Source organism: Tamandua tetradactyla, chromosome 13 (assembly GCF_023851605.1).
Source record: "Tamandua tetradactyla isolate mTamTet1 chromosome 13, mTamTet1.pri, whole genome shotgun sequence".
NCBI lineage: Eukaryota > Metazoa > Chordata > Mammalia > Pilosa > Myrmecophagidae > Tamandua > Tamandua tetradactyla.
Window position 1 is genome coordinate 6,870,886 of NC_135339.1, and position 15,932 is coordinate 6,886,817.

The 15,932-nt window shown below is 45.5% G+C and overlaps 1 protein-coding gene across 7 annotated transcripts in view; it reads right to left on the reverse strand.

Moving 5' to 3' along the window:
* WDFY4 (WDFY family member 4) overlaps positions 1 to 15,932 on the reverse strand; it is a 281,815-nt gene that overhangs the window by 127,659 nt on the left and 138,224 nt on the right. For 6 of the 7 annotated variants that reach the window (XM_077124655.1, XM_077124653.1, XM_077124652.1 and 3 more), the window contains exons 36-39: positions 15,480 to 15,718; positions 13,491 to 13,612; positions 11,676 to 11,861; positions 10,346 to 10,482 (exon numbers count right to left, since the gene is read on the reverse strand). In XM_077124655.1, coding sequence (XP_076980770.1) covers positions 10,346 to 10,482; positions 11,676 to 11,861; positions 13,491 to 13,612; positions 15,480 to 15,718 — 684 coding nt within the window. The remainder of the gene's footprint in view (positions 1 to 10,345; positions 10,483 to 11,675; positions 11,862 to 13,490; positions 13,613 to 15,479; positions 15,719 to 15,932) is intronic. The other variant, XM_077124656.1, reaches the window with a different exon arrangement.

A 15,932-nucleotide genomic window follows, 5' to 3' on the forward strand; every position in this document is an offset into this window, starting at 1 on the left:
GAGAACAAGGCGACCTTCTTCGGGATGGATGCAGACCCACAGCACAGCTCAGGAGGACTCAGGGCCCTCCGACAAACTGCCCATCTCCTTGGGGAGCCCTGGACCTGGGCATGGGTCAGCAGGGTGGGTGACACAGCACAGCACACACCCATATACCCCAGGGCAGATACCTTTCTCTGCTCCAACTGTGTGGCACTGTGTCTGCACCCCAGACCCTCCTCACAGCCACGCCTGACACTTTAAAGAGGACCAATGAGGTCTCTCTTAGGTCACCGCATTCCCTGGGCATTTATCTAAAACCTTGTTCATGCAGAACTGAGGGACTGGACCCCTGCATCCCCACAATCTGTCCCCAGCAGAACATCCAAATGGCGGATGAAGATGTTCATTCATGGTCACCCGCAGACCCTTTCCCTACTTGTACGGATCAGGTAACATCAGCTCAAGGTGTGACCACGGGTTTCCTCGTGTCTGAAATGGGGATTCATGTGCCCTAACCCTTCATGATAAGCCGTGCGCTTTGATAAAAGACGGGCCTTTCAGGCTTCAAGCGGGATCTTTGAAAGAATGAAAACTTGTGGTATTTCGGGCATGGGGGCTTCTCTCTGGCTGAACTTCTTTTCCCGTGTACACCTGGGGCATCCACGACGTTCCGGGGAGGTCCCAATGGGATGGAGTTACTGCAGCCAGCACGACAGGGCATCATATTTCATTAGAAACCAGGGGCTGCCCTCACAAGCAAAAACCGCAAGCCTGCAACCAAGGGAGGATGGGTGGCAATTTCGTCGTGTGCAGGTTCCCTCTTTCCACTGTACCCAGGGGCACCTGCGGAATTTGCTCTCAGCAAGTCAGAATTACATCTTTCAAACCTCACCCGACAGAAAGGATACATTAGAAGGTTTGCCCTAAAAAGCCTTTAAAGGGCAGGTGCAGCCAGAGAATTGAAGATGGGATCTACAGAACAATTTTCAGAATAAAAAATATCAGCCGTGATTTTTTAAAATAAAAAGGACCCCAGGGCAGGCCATGGTGGCTCAGCAGGCAAAATTCCCACCTGCCATGCCGGAGACCCAGGTTTGATTCCCAGTGCCTGCCGATGCAAAGAAAAAAAGGGCCCCAAACACAAACAAACCTGCCAAATAAAATGATCAAGTGAGAAAATATAAGAAGCACAAAACATAGTGACAAATATATTCAGCAAACGCTGTCACTTAGTCCTGGAACCTATGATCCAAGTGTTGAATCAAAGGTCAGAAACCTTAACTATATATCATTAATAGCCTAGGTCTGCTTTTATTGAAGAAAAAAGACCAAACTCTGTTGCTCTAAGCAGTTTTGAAATGAATATCTGATTCAGAACTTCCCCTGTGCATATCATGGCATGCTAATTTACATTTTAATTACTTCCTAAGAAATCAAAAGCATTTGTTGACAGTAGAACATAATGTCAACTTCTCAGTGCTCTGTTGGTGGATGCTTAATGAACTTAATTAGATAATTAGTGATGTTAATTATCCTTCTATTATGAAGATAAAGATGTCTTACAAACGATGCACTTGGTAAAGAAAGATTATTAAAAGTATCCATGTTTGCTTTGTTCATTTACTTCTATTTTTCAAGCTCCTGTAACAGGCACTGATAGACTGGTGACATTAAACCTGCTTTCAGACGGAAAGAGAAAGGCCTGTCCTTCCATCAGCCTGTTAGTGACTGTCCTTTCCACGTGGTCTGGGTACTGATGCTATGTTCAGGACAGGGCTTGTTTTTAAAAAGTCTGAGTTTTTTGTTCAAATGAGCTCCATCCACTCACTTCTCAGCGATGTGATGAGTGGGTCCTACCAGCATTTTTTTGGAGAACGGGGTGCAAGTGTGTGTGTGTGTGTGTGTGTGTGCGTGTGTGTGTGTGAGAGAGAGAGAGAGAGAGAGAGAAGGGAAGAGAAGACATGAAAGAGAGTACCCTGGTTGGGTACCCAGACCTCCTCTGGGAAGGAAATCTAAAGGTCCACTTCCTCTCCTGCCCTCTGCCCCCCAGCTGGTGGCCTGTGCATCCTTCCCGCGAGCCCGCAGTGGTGCCTCCTGCCCCGGTACGCCATGCCACCGTGGGCAGGTCACCCTCGTGCCTTCTAGCGTGGCTCTCGAGCACAGCTGTCTGCAGGACCCATGACTGTGACATTTGTGACAAGACTTACTGTTAGCGGAAGTGAGAAACGAAGCTTTTCTGAAGTTCAAAATGTCAAATAGCTGATGGGATTATTTCCCCCTTTCTTTCTTTCCCCTGAGCCCACCGCAACCAGTAGCAAGAAGTCCTTTCTGGAAATAGCCCTTGCCCGGACAGTACCGTTAAGAGCTCTGAGCCAAGGCCGGGAAGAGCGACCTTATTTTTAAGGTCACATCCCTCAGGAAAAGCATCAGGAGAAAAATCAGACCCTGGCAGCCCTGCTCCTGCAATTAAGAAACCTGAGATCCCATTTGATAGAAAGTGTTAGAACCAGCTCTCATGTCAGGAAAGCAATTTATACTTACAGTGTTTTCTTTTATCGTATTTTCATTTGTTTCCAAGAGATACTATTCCTCTAACAGTTAGTCCTACTTAATTATGAGCTCATAAGACTTTTTCCTAGTACTTAATGGAATGGGGTTTTCCAAAAATACAAAATCTGTGATTTCTCAGGAAGTTGGGGGTCTCAAAAGTCTACGTTTTTATGTTTGCTGTGCCACCCTCCTCTTTTTTTCTGGTTTGTTTACACAGCTTTAGCCTTCTGCCATCCAGAGAGAAGGGGACACCAAGGCCACCAATCTTGATACATCTCTCTTTCCCTTCCATTTCAGAAGTCTTCAAGGGATTTTAAGTTCCCCGCCAAATCTAGGTTGCCTGCTTCCAAACCATTTTCCCCGTCATATGCACATCCTAGGAAAGTCCTTTCTTTCTTGCCCAGAAACATTATGTTGAATTCACCAAAGTTGAAGTGAAAATGCTCCATGTGATATCCTTTCTGAATTTCAGAGTTTCAAAGTTTTGCCCAATGTCTTAAGAATCTTTGACTTGAGCTTATTTACGATAGAACTTCTCGGAGGATTCTAACTTCTATTGATACAATCACATGTTAGTTTCCTCAGCTCTCACCCTCTTCCATACACCACTTTCTTACCCCATCATCTCAAAGCCAATTCCTTTTTATTTTCAAACATCTCTTCTCACCCCAGACCTTCTTTTCTCAGGAGGCTTTCATGCAGGTGAGTGGAATTGGAGACTCAACCCTGCCCCCGAGGGCCACATTGCTCAATCCCCTGAACAGAAAATGCCAAACAGTTAAACTAGAAAGATTTGTTCCGTTGTCAGTCCCTCCACTCCTTCTTCCTGAGACAGAGGCATGAGGTTCTCTGAGGCTAACAAGCCTTCAGCCTTAGCAGGACCTTCCCTCCTTAGCAGTAGCCAAATACAGACATGCAATAAAGAGACGCCAGAGGGCACTTCACCCCTCCAACTGCAATGCCAAGAGTGGGCTACACTGGCTTTCTTTCCTGCATTTTTAATTTGTGTTCCAGGATTTCCTTAAAGAGAAAGTAAGTATCCTGAAGCATTTAATGCTATGAAGTTTGGGATGGTGCTTCAGAATGATTTTAGCACAGAGCAGGGAGGTAGGTAGCACTAGAGACGAGATGAGATTGGCCATGGGTTGAATATTGGTGGCGTTGAGTGATGGATGGACACATGGGAGTAATTATACTGTTTTCTCCACTTCTGTACGTCTTGAGAAATTGATTTTTTAAAAGAGATAATAAGTAAAGTTCTCAGGATGCTTAAAGATGCCATTGACGTCTGCCCCAATTTACTGGTCCCAGCCAGTGTCTCAGCCCCCCACCTCGGCTTGTAGTGGAGACAGTGGGCCTGGGCCAAGCTTCTCTGGCCACACAAGTGCCTGCCTCTGGGATCTGAAGTGTCCTCAAAGCCCAGGCCTGGCTGGTCTCATGTGGGTGTGTTGGGTAGACAGGAGACAGAGCAGCTTTAGTGGAACCCACCAGGCAAACACTAAACACATCCTTGCCAGAACAGACAGCAGAATTTCTGCAAAAAAAAAAAAAACCTTGCTTTTGTGACTTCTGTCACCCTCTGGCCCCTGGACACTTCCTGTTCCTTTCTGAAATCCTCAGATGGCCTTGGTGGAGCATTTCAGCTTTCTAACACATGGCTTTGGAGATTGCAACTGGACATCTGCTCGGCTCTCTCCAAAAACGTGGAAACCTGGTGGATGTTCCATGGGGAAACACGCCCCTGTATAAGCTCGTCTGGGAGACTGAATCACGCACCCCAATGAAAGACATGTTCTCAATCTTAATCGGAGTTCCTGTGGGTGTGAATCCATTTGTAAACAGGACCCTTCAAAGATGCATTATTGGTCAAGGTGGGGACTCATTTGTGAATAGGATCTCCCAAAAATCTAGTTAGGTGGGGCCAATGAATGAGGGAGTACCTTGATCTGTTACTGGAGGCCTGAAGTCAGAGAAAACCACAGGAGGAGATCCAGGACATTGCCATGTGCTGCAGGCAGAGATGCAAGCCAAAGGGCCCCAAGGATTGTGGCAAGCCAGCCTCAGAATGCCACAGACTTCAGGGAGATGGCACAGCCTTGCTGACACCTTCGTTTGGAACTCGTAACCTCCCAAGCCATGAGCCTATAAATTCCAGTCTTTCAGCCAATCCCTTGTGTCATTTGTCATAGGAGCCTGTTACGCCAGCTCCCAAAGCTCGGCTCTGGGTGGCTGTATGGGTCTCCCTGTCCTGGTGGGGTTCCTTCCACATGGCCGCTTCTGGAAGGGTGGAACTTAGCTCCTGCTCTGCAGAACAAGACTCCTGAGTCCAGCTGGAACCGGTCCTGCACCCTCAACCCCCTTCTCTGGTGTGCTCCACTGGCTTCGCCCAGAACTGTCCCATTCCTGCCGAGTATCCAGGGCTCTCCAGATCACTTGCCCTCTCCCCTCTCCAACTTGCCAGTCTTTCTCTCCTCCCAGCCTCACTGAAAAAAACCCGGAGGCAGGAACTTTACCCTTGGAGGCCCTCTTTCTATACTCATCCTAGCCTTGGTTGCACAGAAGACTCTTACGCAGTCTTCGTTACCCATGACTTCTGGTCACAGCCTCTGCAGACCCCACGACCTCCCGCCTGGACTCAGCTGCCATCCCTCAGCCAAGAAGCTTCCCATTGGGCCCCTGGCCTCTAATCCAACCTCCAGAAACAGAGACCAGCCACGATCCTGCTAAACAACCCCCTCAACGCTGGTAAATGTGCACCGCGCTCCCTGACCTGGCCTTTGTTCACGCCCAGCATTCTCCTGTCCTCTGCAGTGGCAGTGCTTTCCTCCGTCCCTGGATCAGCCAGCACACCTTTCACACTCAGCTCTAGGCTTCCCCTCCTCCAGGGCCTTGCCCACCTCCACCTCCCACCCCCAGCTTCCATGTGCCCACTTCTTGTTTGTTATGCCTTAAAAAGAAAAGGATGATCATAAACCTCCTATTCTGGAATAATTCTAGATTTAAAAAAAAGTGGCAAACATAGAGCATTCCCATCCACCCCGCCCCTTGCTTCCCCTGAGGCTAACAGTTACATTGCCCCGGTTTATCTGTCAAAACCAAGACCCAACATTGGTATTTAATATTTGTAAAAACTTCAACAACAACAACAGCAAAAAAAAAAAAAAAAAAAAACAAGAAAAGTCTGAGATTGAGCAGGAGAGCTAAGTCATGCCCATGGCTGGGAAGAGGGACAGCTCCAAAATCTCAGCCCTGGATTTCTCCAAGGTGGGTGAACATGATGATGCAGCGTCCAGAACAACTTCAGTTGACCTCTGGTGGCCTCAAGGAAGCCCAAGGTCTCTGACACTCATTGCCTTCAACCTACTGACTTCTCAATGTGATCCCAGAACAGACAGTGTAGGAGGAAGGAGGTTAAGGAAGAGGTGAAGGAAGAGGAGAAGGAGGAGGAGGAGGAGGAGAAGGAGAAGGACAAATAATAATATCTATTGTGCCTCAAAGTCCAGCTCACTTGCCAAGGGGAGAAAAGACATTTCCTACTGAAAACAAAGGTAGGTAAGAGGAACTGTGATTCGTCCATCGTCGGTCTCACTTCAAGGAACAATTTATCAGTGCTATAGAGCTGTCAGCTGCTGACATGATAAGGAATAACACCAAATGAATAATGTTTCCTCCAATACCAACTCCTTTAATTACCAGCCTCTTCTTTCCAGAAGAGAGACAGAAGATGTAGAAACAGCAATTTCATGCACTTGTGCCTGAATAATGTCTCCATGCTGCTTTTTCCAGATGGCAACCTTCTCACTGGAGGAACTAATGATGTGGGCATATTTAGGGAAAAACCAATAACGGAGTCTTTAACCTTCAACAACAAAAAGCGTGCTGTATACAATGTTCCTTGGGATACATTAGAAAATATCAATTACATTGCTCACTGAGGTGTAATCAGCTGTAATAATCAAAATTAATTTTTAAAAATAATTAAACAGACCCCAGGGCAAATAGTTGATGTTCTGCTCCTGTGACATCACAGCACACATATGTACCTGAGAAGTTGTGCTTCTTTAGCAGCAAAGAATGCTCGGGAAGATGAGTGATGGACAAATGGTCGGAAGGCTACTGAGCTTCTGCTCAGCCAAAGGAGGGCAGGCATTTCATTGCCTGACTCCATGCACTTCAATACACTTTCTTTAAGAACCTACTATGTACCTTGCTCCCTGCCCAGCCCCAACTGAAGGACCGATATAGGACGCTCACTGCTCAGCCAAGACGCAGTCAGTTTTTTAAATGAAAACAGTCTGCATTACTTCAAAAATACTTTGGCTAAAAAGACCCATGATATATTAGAAACCATAAATAAATCATGTTAGAGATGAGTCGGAAGTCAAAGTGGGAAGGATGAAGCCAGAGGGAAGTTGTATGTGTGTGTGTGTGTGTGTGTGTGTGTGTGTGTGTTGCAGAAACTTATCCTGCTGGGTTGACTGCAGTTACCAGAGCTGGGCCATGCTTATCTCTCTGAGTTCCCTAGTGCCCAGATCAAAGAGGAAAACATGATCAGTTACAGGATCCCTGCTGTTTCTACGAGTTGTTGTGGAAAAGGCCAGTTTTTCCAGGCACTGGCAATTTTGAAGGGAGACTTCCCGTGGCTGTCCAGAAAGCTGAGGGTGGGCTCTGCCCCAGCACTTCTCTAAACTTCAATGCAGCCCCACGGGCTTCTAGGAACACCCCAGCACATGCCCCCTACAATGCCTTTGCTCATTCTCACTGCCTGAACACTCTTTCAGAGAGTAACATGGCTCATACTCTCCCTTAATTCTCCATTCTGCCCCAGTATCTCCTGCTAGAGCAGACTTGCCTGACCATCTTCCCTCCCCTTTCTCTGTTCCATTTTTCTCCATTGCAATCATCACCCAACACTTAACAGACTGATTTATCAGTTTATAGTCTACTTTCATCCTCTAAATGCACTCCCCAGGAAAGCAGGGAGTAGGTCAGCTTTGCTCTCTAGCACCCTTGGTGCTTAGAGCAAAGAGTAAGCACTAGATAAATACTTCTTGAGTGAATGGATGAATGAATGTATGAGATCTCAACTGATGTAGAAGATGGCGCCTGTAGCTGCCTGCCTTCACCAAAGACAGAGCCAATCTCAAAAAACTATTTCTTCTAGATCAATCACTGTGTAGAAGCCAATTGGTAAATCTGGGTGGCTGCAAACATTGGTGTCTACTCAGTTTTCAGATGAGCTGCTTCTCCACCACTTCCCAGGATGTGGAGGCAGCTGAACTGCACTGAACTGCAATGATGAAAGCGACCTGGGCAATGTGGGCAGCTCTCAGGAAAGAGAAAGTGTCAACAGGCCACAGGGGCTCCACACAATGAATGTCCATTCCCAGCCCCCTGGCTGTCTCTCCCCTCACCCCCCACCCAGGCTGACCTGACCTCTTGGGAACTGTGCTGAGCTGGAAAAGGGTGAAGCCCTGGGCTCCAAGAAGAGAAGAGGGGCTGGACCTCTCCTGCCACAAATGGCATTGGTGAGGATCAAGTCCTTGGGGCATATGTGGACACGCTCCAATTTCTGGGGACTCAGCTACAGCCATGGATGGTGCTGTGCGATGGTCATTGAAATACTGTTCCGTACATTTGTTGACTGACTGAGTGACTGAACGAATGAATGAATAAATAACTGACTGACTTACTAGATGAATGAATGAATGTTTTCTCCTCGGCAGAGAAGAGGGATGAGAGATTGGAATTTTCTAAACGGTTTTCTATTTCTAAAGCAGTTTCCCCAAGTGCTTCCATGTATGTTGGTGTAGACAGAACACCTTCCCAATTGCAAGTTCAAGAAACAGAGACTCTGACAGACCATGTAACTTGTAACTGGACTAAGTTCACTCTTAGCAGCCTAGAGAGGGGAGGTCTGCTACTGCCTACCAGCTGCAAAAGCCCCCAGTTACTTTTTAGACTCAGTTTCCACATCTATAAAACAGGCTTAATAACACTGTCTGGGGAGGGCCACTGTGGCTCAGCAGGCAAGAACGCTCGCCTGCCATGCCAGAGGACCCAGGTTCGCTTCCCGGTGCCTGCCCATGTTAAGAAAAATAGTAATAATAACATTGTCTGGCACAGCTGTTATAAAATCTATTCATTCTTTCATTCAGTTATTCATTCATTCATTCAATCAATCAGTAAGTCAACAAACTTATAGAACAGTATTTCAATGAGCCAGATGCTATATTCAGCACTGGGGATACCGGTGTGAATATGACACATATGTTTCCCCTGTTCAAAACATCCAAAGGCCAGACAAGCCCAAATAAACTCATCTCTTCTCTTCCCTTCTGTGTTTGGACACTGTCTTTCCCTGCCCTAAAGCTTATTTTACTGAAGCTTAGAAAGAGCATTTCCTTCCCCGGTTGCCTGGCACTTATGGGGGCCATCATTTGCTCCTCCATCCTCCCCAAAACCGGTGAGCCTGCTCCTCCAGTCAGCCCAGATGACCACGGCAACACATAACACCTTCACAGGGAAGACAGCAGGCCCTGGGGTCAGCAAGGCCCAGGTTCTGAGCAAGTGGGATTTAGGTCAACCTGACCCTTCAAAGTTACACGAGCGCTTGAATGATGTCACGTATCTTTCGGTGGTCTACTCCACCTCCCTGGGAAGTCTTCCCACAGGCACCCAGTTATTTGTCTCTTCATGGTGCTAAGGAGACAAAGACTCAAGGAAGTCAAATAGTCAAATAAACCATTCAAGGTCTTCTGACCCTAAAGCCAATGTCTGTGCAACCATCAGAGCCTGCCTCTGAATATGTCAACCATTCTGCATTAGAATGTTTAAGAGAGTGTGTTAAGAGAAGTAGCTGCAGTAATATTACTGGTCTCACATGCTCTTCCAGAAACCTTCCACTCCCTACCCCACTGGGAGTTAGAGTCTATTTCCTCTTCCCTTGACCCTGGCAGAACTTTGTGCATGTCTTGATAAGTGGGATGTGACCATAGTGACACAGAATGAATTCAAAGGCAGGTCATAAAGTCTATGCAGCTTCCATCTGGCTTCCGATCACTTTCAGGACACTGGCCCTTGAAACCCAGCTACCATGTTGTAATGAGTCCAGGCCACAGGGAGAGGCCCTGTGCGAAGATTCCAGCCAACAGCTCCAGCTATGCTCTCAGACTATAAGTAGCATCAACTGCCAGACATGTGAGCAGATGAGCCTTCTGATGACTCCAGCCCCAGCTGCTGTCTTCCAGCAGAAGCCCAGATACTGTGGCACAGAGACAAATCATTCCTGCTGTTGCCCCAAATGCCTGACCACAGAGACTTGGTCCAAGTTATTGTTTGTGCCACTGAGTCGCAGGATGATTTGTTAAGCAGCTTTAGAGAAATGGAGGAGAAAACCCAAACAGCTTGGCCCCACACAGTCAAAGACCTATCTGCTATGTCTCCCCAACATGGCGCCACTTCTTCAGTCTGCCTGTCCTGAGCTCCCAAACCCAGGTTCTGGTGAGCAGTAGGTGGTACCCTCTGAATCCACCTGACTCAAAGGCAGGAAGGGATCTAGGATTCTCTTTCTAATACCATAAAGAACACCTGCTCCTGGCACTAAAGAGGAACTGATAATCACTTCAAGATGAAGTTCACATAAGGTGGCTTCCCTAGATGCAGCTCAACTGGGAAGCCACATGTATACCATTAAATGCTTATAAGCACGTGGAATTAGATCATATCCTGCAAAAACAGAGAACAAACACAACCTGGGAGGTCCGAAGCAAATGCGCTGATGTATCTCAAAGGAAAAGGAGTCTGGGCTCACCTCAGGCTTGTATTCAGTATCCTTAGCTGGCCGCCCGGGGATCAGTCTCATGGCTGAAGACAGGCTCCCACTCCACGAAGTGACTTTGCTGTGGGATGCCGCATTGGAGCGACTGCCCAGTGTCTTCTTTTCAGATGCTAGGGTCAGGGGAAGCAAAGAAGTTCAGGAGGAGAGAGGTGAGTTCATGCTATTTGTGTATAGCAGACTTGGTTTCAAAGGGCCAGCCAGGGGCATGATTCAGTATGCCTACCTCCAAAAAGAGAAACCACCCAGCCCACAAGACCATACTGTCAGATTTGGAATGATTCTTGGCAAATAAATGTAATGTGGTCTTTGGAAGCACCCAGAACTTGCTTTAACTTAGCTGTAGGGTTCATTTATTAACACTGAGAAATTGAACAAGTTAGGTCAAATTCCTGAGCTTCTTATTCTGTAAACTGGGGGTAACAGTATCTGACCTCACAGGGGTGCCATGAAGATCGAATAAGATGATGTATTTAAATGGTAGGACTTGGGATACAGAATGTGTTTCCCGTATAGTTGCTGACAAAAAGAGAACCTTCTGTGAGCCTTCATGTTCATTTTACATTTATATTCTACTATATGTGCATGGGTATAGATGTTCTATTGTATTACACTCTTTCCTGAAATGGTATCTGAAATTTTAACTTCAAATTGAACCTATAGGTATGAAGTATGTAAATACATACAGATTTTCCAGGGCAAATTTGGAATATCAAATAAGCTTCCATATTGTTGCACAGCGTGAGAATCTACTTGGAGATAACTCTCAAATCACTGTGAAGTATGTGATGCTAAAAGATTTCAAGCAAGTATAAGAGCCATAATTGGGAGACCAATGACCTCCTAAAAATAAAATTTAACCTAATTTGCTGCAGCTGAATTGGCTAACAGAATGGGAACATTGAGTCACTTATAGAATGCAAGGGCAGCCATGTCTTCGGGGTCAAGACTTGCACTTGAGAAAAGAGGAAACTGAGGCTCAAGGTTCCCGCAAGTTTTCAAAGTTGATCACTGGACAACAGGGGGTAGCTGGGACTCCAAGCTCCAAAGCCTAGGCCAAGAGGTTTCTGAATCCTGCTTATTTGGTCAGCACCTTTGACTGTCCTTTCCTCCCAGAAGCAAACAAGCACTTATTTTTTGTGAGGAAAGGCACAGGTGGTTTCAGTGATACAGATCCCACCCACATAAAGGAAGATACAGAGGGTCTGGGTGGAGAAAGGCTCTGGGCCCCTAGTGTTGCCTTGGAGAACTGTGGCTCTGTGAGACCCAGAAGCCCCTTGTCTCTGACACCAAGTTGGACAGAGACCTAAGTAATGCTGCCAGGCTTTGAGTATTGTCTCCTCCCAGAGTGGGGTGATCTCTCCAATCTTCACTTCGCTCTCTCCAGGCTTCACTGAGAGATCGATCTTGAGGGCATCCTCCAGAGTCTGCCGCCTCTGTGCCACGAGCTGCTGCCAGAGCGTCCGCACTGCCTTCTGGATGTTGCACTGGACTAGCAGAGAGAATATGTTGTGCAGTCAGGATGGCCTCAGGTCTTCCCCCAGAGGCAGCCAGGAGATGGGCAGATCACAACTGCTTCTAGTCTCCATCCTTCTCACTTAATTTCTTGAATGTCACCTCAGTTTGCAAGCTCCAGCAAACTGGAGTGACATTCCAGTATATGAGCCATAGGACTGACAGAGCTACAGCACCACTGGAAACTGACCTTTGCCTCTGCATTGAACAGCCTACCCTCAAACCCTGATGTGCCTTCCATCTCCAGATCCATTTGATGGGCTCTGGGAGCCCCTCTCAACCCCTACCCCCAATTCTATTGGATACCAAATAGATGGATACCTTGTCTGAGCTCCACATTACCAAATAGTTCCCCCCAAACAGCTTCTCCCAACCTGGCCTCTCATGAGAATGGACATCAAACCCAAACCTATGCCTAGGGTCCCAGGGCCAAGTTGTCCTCTTTTCTTGCCCCAGACCATGTTTCTCACCACTCACCCATCTTGGTGGCCTGGATGTGCCCAGATATGGACAGATCTACCAAGTCAACCCTGCCTGACTCATCCCACACCTATCGTCCCCTAAGACATGCCTAAGTTTCATCTGCTCTTAGAAACTGAACCTCTTCTCTGGCTTCTAGAGTCCGTTTTTCTCACCCAAGGGAGACAGACATTGTTCAGTCCAGCTCTGCCTTCCGAGTCCTAAAGTGTGTGTTCATGTTGTAGTTTACCCCCAATAAACATCTACATCAAAGTCATACTCTCTTTTTTTTTTTGCATGGGCAGACACTGGGAACCATACCCGGGTCTCTGGTATGGCAGGAGAGAACTCTGTCACTGATCCACTGTTGCCCCACCCCAAAGTCACACTATTTTTTAACATTGGTTTTGGGTATCTCTATGGCCAGAATGCAGAACACCTTGTGCCTACTACCTGTACCTGATATTAAAAGGTAAGTGGGACTGTTTGCAAGACAGAATAGTGGAAGGTCTATAGAGCTCCCTGAGAAATCTCTCAGACACCAAGACCTGCCAATCCTATTAGTCTAATTTGAGGTTAAGCCTAAGAATAAACACCATTAAGCCAAAAATCTTAAAGTAAGTAATGAGTTTATTTACTCCATTTCCATTTTCTAGGGAAAAAAGCTAAGAGGTAGCCAGCTAATGTCTTAAAATAGGTGAAATAGCTTGCCAGTGTCCAAAGGTACTGGCTCAAAGGGAAATTCAAGAGACCACCTGATCAATGTACAGTCCTCTCTAATCCCAAAAGTATACCAAGTCCTTGGTCTAACAAAGTCCTGCAGAACTTTCTCTTCACTTACCCCTGTTTTCCCTTTCCCTCCCTCCCTTACCCCCTTCCATCCATCCATCTATCCATCCATCCATCCATCCATTCACTTGTTCCATTTCTCATATACAAAGATCATTCCAGTTTCTTCCTCTACCTGGTTACCTTGCTATACTTCTATATTATTTTGCTGTTTACAAGGGCCTCCCAGGCCTTTGAAAACCTCCTTAGTAGTATCTGCTTTCTTATCTTGGGAAGAAAAACTGAAGAATGTAAGACTAGCAGTTACCACTAACCATCCTACCCCCTCCCCCCAAAATAAACAATATGTAAAATGTACCATCATTCAAACTTGGGAAGTCTTCCTCTCTTTTTTCTCTTGCTTCTTCATTTAGGGAAAGGAAGACTTGGTGATAAGGAGTCATTCTAGGTTTCCGTTCCAATCCAAATCCCTCTGGACAACTGGTGGAAAGAGATTTTTCACCATAAGCACAGGTACTTTAGGGATATTCTATAGCTCTTTAATGTTAATACACATCTTCCAAACTCAGTAGATGTCAGTATGGAAAATCTTGTCTAATCAAGTTAAAACAAACACCTATGACAACGTCTGCTGTAGAAATGATACAGTGGCATTTTGGAAAATAAGAGAAACACCTTTTTATTCTCATCTTACACAATCCTTTCCACGCTCCGTGCAGGCTGCTGAATCCTCTCCTGGTTTCCCCACCACCAGAACTGGTCATTCCTGTTTGTACTGTCACTTAGCTCTGAATCATGCCTTTAGGAAGCCTTGAATGGCCCAGAGCTGGCTTCATAGGTATTTGGCTGGGAAGGACCCACACTTGGTTGAATGCTCTGCTCTCGTTATCTTGAAATTCTTGGTAATTGTTTAACAAGGCCCCCACATTTTCATTTTCCCAGGTCCCACATGGAATGTAGCTGGTTCTAAATGGGGCACAGTGGTTTATATACTCAGTTTCCCAGGGACCACTGCTCCAGGAATCCGAGCCAGGTAAATGTCCACGTGCCTACCTCCCCTGGCCTCCCTCAGCTTCACAAGAAAAGGGGGCAGTCAGCCAAAAATGACAAATGTGGAAATGAAAAACATCCAGATACGAGAACGTTCGTTCCTGACACTTCTGGAATACAGCAGTAACATACACACACGGTCTGGATTGTGGAGGTCACACTGCTAAACACAGGCATCCAAAGAGAATGTAACCTCAAGTATGCAGATTAATTAGCCTCCCACTCATCTCATCTATGCTTTCAGTTTGGACAGCACACAATTTTTTAGATACAGAAAAGAAAAAAAAAGACCTTCGCAAATTTAATCCATATACTGGAAATGGATTATTTTATTTAAAAATTGGTTTAAAAAATTAGTGCCTACTCTGGGCCAGGAGTGTTTCCCAAGGTTTCCCAGAGAGCTTTAAGTCATGTCTACTTGAATGCCTGGTAATGGTCAGTGGTCAGCTCTACAAGATTTTTGAGATGTTGGGAATGTTTGTTTTGTAAGTGACCAAACCGTGCACTCATCACTCACGAGTATGACTAAGAAAAAAGGACAAGAGCAAAATAAAATACCCTGTCATCCTCTCATCTTCTACATGCAACATGGTTCTTTTAATAAATGACAGGCTCTGGGTCTGAGGTGCGTGGTACAATGTGATACTGGACATGAAGAAAAGGATTTAAATAAGTTTAATTTGATAATTTTTAATTATACTTTTCTAGGAAAAGTGTGTTTATGGATGTCTTTTTATATCATATTGTATGTAGGTAGATAAATAAAGATGATATAGATAGGTAGATAGATAATCAATAGCTATAGATAGAGGTAGAGCTAGAGACGAATGGATAATAGATGGATAGATATAGTAGATAAAAATAAATATGGAGTCATAATATTTCTTCTAACAGCAAAAGTGTTATTCCTGGTTCGCATGATAAAATGTAATTTTATGTATTTTTCCATTCTAAGATTATACTTATCAAATGTTAATTTACCTGAAACCTTGAAGCATTTATAAAATCAATGTATACATTTAATATTGGGATTGTCTGTCTCAAAAATCAAATCAATAAAATAACTTACCGCCAGTCTTGTCTTAGAACTGGAGAAATAGGATAAATTATTCTTTCATGATGATTCTGCCACAGGTTTGGGGATGTCTTACCATGTCATCAAACATTGCAAATGATTCAGATGACCAGATAGACAAAATGACTATATATTTTATATCAGCCCGAATCAATCGTCTCTTTAGACCTTTCTCTGGGTATTTACTGTTGGCGAACAAGGAAACCAGCAGGCAGCTCTCACCTCTGGGCATTGAGCAGCAAAAGGCAATGCATGAGGCACAGGAGGAAGCTGACGTTGGAATTGTAGGTGGCGAACACAATGTCCCAGTGTTCCTGCAGAAAGTTCAGGACACTGAGAAGGCTGAGGCATTCGGTCAGGGACTGCCAGGGCTTGGAGAGGCAGTAGAGAATGACTTTATTTAAACTGCTATACAAGGCGCTGATGATGGCTTCCTTTTGAGACGAGGCATACTCGATGACCTAGGTCAGAAAAATAAAAAGCACCCACTCAACTTAGACTCATAAAGGTTTTGCAATTCTAGATACGACCCAATTAATGGTAAAAGTGATGCAACCCAAAAGGGACAATTTCCAAAATTCAAATATGACTAGTCTCCTCGGTGTCCGAGCTTCTGTTTAAGTGAATGATCAAGAAAAGCAATTGAGGATTTTCGATTTATCAAAACTTGTGTAA